Below are 6,241 nucleotides of genomic sequence, written 5' to 3'. Positions count from 1 at the left end.
CACCTCCCGAAAAGGTGCTCTTTGGCCTTTCAGAGGCCGACGGGGTCATATATTTGTGAATTATGAGTTAGGTCGTATATTTTTCGATTTTGTTATGCAAAACATCATACATATTTGTGTTGATCGGGTGGATTCAAATGTGCAGTTGTTTCGTCGCTGCGAGGGTGTGGTGTTTGACGACCTCCCCGTGCGTTCGACGAGCTCCGCCCTGCTTTCGTTGGTGAGCACAAATGACATCTCCTCCTCCCCCCTTCATTTGCTCTGTTCCGGTCTTCGTGCCGATGAAACTTACTAGCTATAGGTGTCAATCATCAGTATGCGTAACCACATATCCAGCACATGACGCCTATTTCAGCGGCATAAGAAAATTACGAGTCCTCCTTGCCTCACTCCACCCAAGAAAGGCAAGAAAGCTCTATCGTACTGTCATCCCGAGGTTCTTGGCTGTCAGCTCTTCCGCACCTTGACCTTCCCTACCCTACCTCGCTCAAGGCCGACAAGGAAATGGCCTCGCCATTGACGACAATCCCTGACCACCTGCAAGCAAAGATATTCGTCCGACTACTTGCCCTCCCCACCTCACTTGGGGCTGACAGGGAATTGGTCCCGCCGTTGATGGCAATCCCCGACCACCTCCAAGTAAAGATATCCGTCTGACTACTCGCCCTCCCCACCTCACTCGAGGCCGGCAGGGAAATGGCTCGTCGCTGATGGCAACCCCCGACCACCTCCAACTAGAGATCTTTGTCCGGCTACTCGCCCTCCTCCACGTCATTCAAGGCCAATCAACTTAGAATAGGTGCCCGCTCGAGTTTTTTAGTACTTACATTTGTGAAAAAAAACTAGTTCATTAGGATGGAAAATTATTACTATGCGAAACTTATTTTATGTATGTTACAACTAAAAAACCATATATCTATTGTACACTCCACTATATTTTAAAAAGTACAGCCGGATAGGGCAATACAAAGCTGAATCTATTTTTTGAGCTTATAAAAATCTGAATCTAAATGCTGTCCAAATTGGCACTTTAGCAGTTTGAACAAAACAAAAAATGGCACGAAGGACGGCCCCGAATAGGCCCAGAGATGGCAGCACAAAAAATCGCTCAACTGAACTCCAGCAGATCTTCAACAACAAAAAAACTGAACTCCAGCAGCACACAACACTCCCGATCCCATCTGGTCGAGCCGTCGTCGTCGTCGAGGGTTTCCGGCGGCTGGCTCCCCCGCCGGCCGGCTCTCCCCTCGCCCGGCCTCCTCTTCCCAATGGAGACCAGCCAGAAAACTTTGCCGGACATCCCCGGCGACCTCTTGGAGAAGATATTCGTCCGGCTGCCCACCCCAGAAGATCTCGCTCGCACCTCCGCCGCCTGCGTCACGTTCCGCGGAGTCGTCACCGACGGCTCCTTCCTCCGCAGCTTCCGCCGCCTCCACGCACCACCAGTCCTCGGCTTCTTCGCGCATAGCCAGTTCCATCCCGCTCCGCCGCCTCACCCCTCCGCGCGTGCCGCCCGCGCGCTTGCCCTAGCCGCTGACTTCAGCTTCTCCTTCCTCCCCTCCTACTGCAGATGGGGCGTCTGTGACAGCCGCGATGGCCGCGTCCTTCTTGCTCGCAAGCCCGAAAAGGGCAAGGAGGCCCCGATCTTCACGGAGCTCGTGGTGTGCGACCCCTTGCACCGGCAGTACATCCTGCTCCCCACAGTGCCTGAAGATCTGGTGGCATCGGTGGAAAACTCGGTCAAGGATTGTATTCTCTTCTTCATTTCACCCAACAAGGCTGAAGAGACTGAGTTCAGAGTGATCTGGATGGCACGTTGCGGAATTAATCTGACCGTCCTCGTCTTCTCTTCCAGCACCGGGGAATGGCTAGCCGCCTCATCGTCCCAGGACTGGAGGGATATAGTCGTTGTCGGTGACCCGTTCTATTTTCTCAGGCCCCATTTCTCAGGTGGCTGCATCTACTGGGACTCGCCGTTGAACCAGAACAAGTTGCTCGTGCTGGACACTAGTACTATGGAGTTCTCCATTGCAGATTTCCCACCTGGAGAATGGGGCGATGTAAAATTAGCTATTGTCGATGCAGGGGAAGGCAGGTTTGGGATGTTTAGCATCCATGATGGAGATGAAGGTGGTGAATCTGTTCTTAATTATATGGTTGGGCAAAACAAAGGTGAGAGTTCTGGCCAGCTGAAGAAAGTCTCACTCTCACTAGGTTATGGGCATCGGTATTATTTCACAAACTATGCAACACAGAATTACTTGATCCTATTAAGGACAGAAGCTAGGCCGTACGTAGGCTTATCACAGGCCCCATCGAAGATAGAATTTTTCTCACTGGATGTCAAGACAATGCAGCTTGAGAGGATGTTTATTGAACCTTCCATGTTTGGTGGTTCTAAAGTGCACATATATACCAACTTCCCACCGTCGTTATTGTCTTCACCAACAATATGAACTGGTAAGTTTTTTATTGCATCCTAGTTATATTATATCATTCCCTTCATGGTTATCTCCCAGCTTGTTCATTACTGCAGTTGGTTGTTTGTCTAGTGGTTATTTATATTGTACTTGTGGAGAAGCTAATCAAGCACGGGTTAATTGTGATTCGTTGTTGTGTTTGTTTCTTCAAATTGCTTGTGTTTTTAGAAGTAAATTGTTGTGTTTTCAGAGACTCAGACAAGAGAAAAGCTCTTTGGCATAGCTTATGCTTTCACTATAACATTAATTAGGCCTTATGAAATCAACAATTATTTTCGAGGAATATTTTGTGTTCAAGGTGTAGAAGGATTGATAGATGCAGTTTACTACACTCACCTCACGAAAATGCATGCCATTCAAGCACAGCTCATCTTGTTGCCTTCATGTTCATGTTCATGTTCACATCTATGATATTATCTTCGATACTGTTTCGTAATAAATATGCTTAACTGCTATAGTCTGTATGGCCGCTTGATTCGAATCCGCCTCACAACATCCGTTATATATATATAGGCGGGACACTGTTTCTTTTTCTTCCTTTTTGATAATAGTTTGAACATTTCACCTGAGTATTTCGGAGTCTTCCCTTCATATGGATGCCAAATATAAAAACATTAATCTCTGTGTCGCGTGGCGGTTCACATGCCAAAAAATCGCTGCAGCCGTCAAATATGGGGCCTCGCCACAAACTTACCAGTAATGTCTCCTTGTCTTCTCCCATCTCCACGAGAATTGCCGCATCTACCTTATCTCTCCAGTACGCCAGCAACCACAACTAGCAATAACTCCAGCAACGAGTGTCTCATGGCGCTGCCACGACAACTACGGTAACAAAGACTATGACACAAGGCGGAAAAGAAAACAAGGAAAAGTAGAATGACAGTGGTTGGTCAGGTCAAGCCCGGGCCGACGACGCCCTGGCCTGCCATGGCGGAGACAAGTCAGGCGAGATGAGCCAGAGACGATGCGGTTGACTGCGAGCCGCGAGCCAGGAAGAAACTAGGGGTGAGGTGGGAGGTGATGCCGGTACTTGTGATTCAGTTAAGACCCCCCCCCCTCTCTCCACCACCTCCAGCAGGATTTGGAGAGATGGCCGGGGCGGTAAGGCAGCGCAGCAACGACGCTGGCCAAGGGGTGAGAAATGACAAAATTGATTCTCCATGGCCCATCTCACAAACTTACACCAAATCTAACCCTTTTTCTGAACGCCAACCTCTCTGGCATTGAACTTTCCTGCGCCACTTACCTCAGGGTTGGAAATTTTTTACCGTTTTCGCGATCAAAACTAAGGTTGTAGGGTCAACGTAATGGAGCTGTTAGAACTCAATGACATAGTCCATTGCATTGACCCCCATCACGAGCTCAGCACCATGGACTGTAGTGTTGACCTCTAATAGCTCGACGCCATTGTTTGTGGTGTTGACCATGGAATGTTTGTTTTGGCAGCGAAAACGTTTTGTAATTTCCAACGACGAGGTCCGCCACTCCTCGCCCCTAACGACTCCATATACCTTAACTGGTTTGGGAATTGCAGAACTACAACAAGCAAAATTTAGGCTGCCCAGGTTTTTCTTTGTTTCGCAGTTCTGGTAGACTAATTAAGCTGTTTACCTCCAAGTCTCCAACAAAAGCCGACTAGGTTGTAGAACGCCTAAAGTAACAAAAAGGTGGCTGGGGAAAGCTCCAGCTAACTTGTTCATACCAAGGTGTGATGCAAAACAAAATAACACAAAAAGGCAGGCTCGACAAAAGGAAAATATGCAAGACAGACTTCAGTGTGCTACAAACAACAATTTTCCTAAAATAATTGCTAGCAGATGACACAATGAGATAACAAAACGGCATTCATCTTAATGGAAGGTTGCGAGCATGAGCAGCCTGATCTTGACATCAGCCCTCACAAAACTTTTTGCCAGCCTTTCTTGAAGCACCTGAAATTAGAATGTAGCAAAAACCAAGTTCATGTAAAACAGCCTTAAACTGAAGAAAAAGATGAAATCTGAATAATGCTATATGAACACAAGCATGTAGAACACAAGGATGTAATTTAGAACTCCTCTGAAAATACAATATTTTCTTGTTAAATTTGAATCAAAGAATAACAAGTATAAACTTAGTCACTTACATGAAACAAAAGTATGTAGAGAGGCAAAGATAAAGAATGCAAAGCCAACAAAATAAATATTTAATACTTCTGGACAGAGAGAAGTCTTTTCAGATTCCCCTAGCCTCTCCCTATGGGGCAGGGTCTACTGATATCCATCAACAAATGTGCTGACAAAAAACTGGTTAACGAGAAAAATGATAAGAACTGAATAAAGATAATAAAACACATCCGATACTGATGAAGAATGAAAAGAAGAATTAATGATGACTGAAGAATTCCTAGAATGAAAACTAAATGAAGGACTGAACATGCATACTCAATCTCAGCTGCGAGATAATGCTAGATGATAAGTACTATATATAAAGGGTGGTCGCCTACAAAGAGCTGTCAATTTTGCAGACTGAGGAACGAAAGGCTGATGAAATATTAATAAAAATGAAAGACGAAGGGGGCAAAAAAAACTGAGGAACGTGTTGCACGGCGTATTACGGCTGACCACAACATGTACCATTGATGTTTTGAGGTGATTTGATAAAGATGCGAAGAGGGACTGACTCTTGACATCCTTGTTAGAGTCTTCGTAGCCGACTGGGCATGCCGGCATGGGATCTGTCAAGAAAAATAAATAAATAATGGACATGTATAGTCAATGTCAGCTACTACTATTCTTTGCCTTGATATTCTATAACTGAAAGTCTAAGCACCCATAGATAAGTTAACTATCTGGACTGATACTGGATCCTAAGGTAAATAGATGAGCAAGCTCAGTTAGATACTTGCTAGGAAAGACCTGAAAGATAGATACACACAAAGGATGTCAGAGAAACAAAAGAAAAATACCATAAAAGACTGAAAGACCTCCTTCCTAGGAAAAAAATAAAAATAAAGCAGTAAAATATAATGAAATTGGAGATTAAAATACTATAGGACTGAACATTGAACAAGAACTAACTTATTATAGAACCTGAAGGGTGTAGGCTTCGATGGTGTTAGGACTGAGCGATGCATACTAAATGAACACCGAACATTCACAACAATGTTGACTGAAGAAAGAAGAAGAATGAGGAGCTGGAAAGGTACAGTAAAGAATGCATAAGCCTTGTAGTAGAAAGCAAAAAAATATGAAGGATTGAATTAAAGAATCAAAACATTATAGTTTAGTTTGGTCATAGACAAAACTGGTAGTTTAGCTACGTCATAGGAAAGCTGAAGTAGAAAGGAATGAAAACCTGAACATGATGGAGAACTAACTATGACTTAACATTCACTGAAGTCAGTTGTAATTGGTTAGTTTACTCAAACTGAAAAAAATGATTGTAGCTCACAAACTGAAGAATGAACAAACTTATTAGAGCCTTATATCAAACTGACTGAACGGAAGGTCGAACGCACAGCCCTTATCTCCGAGTGATAAGCAGAATAGGTAAGACTAAACAAATACTCCGTTCGTCCCGACTTGATGTATATCCATTTCCGCGACAAGTAATTCAGGGCGGAGGGAGTACTGAGAATGACATAGGCAAATGAGGCCAAATTCTTATTAAAGCCTTCTCTACCATTGAATTTGGCCTTTGAGGTCAAACCAGCGGCTTCTATGAGGAAGGCGGCGCAAAGGAGGCTTGAGGGCTTGTTAAGGAAGACGGCTAGGGTCACT

The 6,241-nt window shown here is 44.8% G+C and overlaps 1 protein-coding gene across 1 annotated transcript in view; it reads left to right on the top strand.

Moving 5' to 3' along the window:
* Positions 1-1,144: 1,144 nt before the first annotated feature.
* The window catches only part of LOC123169431 (uncharacterized), a 14,279-nt gene continuing 9,182 nt past the window's right edge, over positions 1,145-6,241 (top strand). Inside the window, exon 1 of the mRNA XM_044587306.1 lies at positions 1,145-2,460. Within this exon, the coding sequence (XP_044443241.1) occupies positions 1,269-2,456 (1,188 nt within the window). The 5' untranslated portion in view covers positions 1,145-1,268 and the 3' untranslated portion in view covers positions 2,457-2,460. The remainder of the gene's footprint in view (positions 2,461-6,241) is intronic.

The sequence above is a fragment of the Triticum aestivum genome, chromosome 7D, assembly GCF_018294505.1.
Source record: "Triticum aestivum cultivar Chinese Spring chromosome 7D, IWGSC CS RefSeq v2.1, whole genome shotgun sequence".
Taxonomy (NCBI): Eukaryota; Viridiplantae; Streptophyta; class Magnoliopsida; order Poales; family Poaceae; genus Triticum; species Triticum aestivum.
This window is presented reverse-complemented; position numbering and strand designations above follow the sequence as displayed.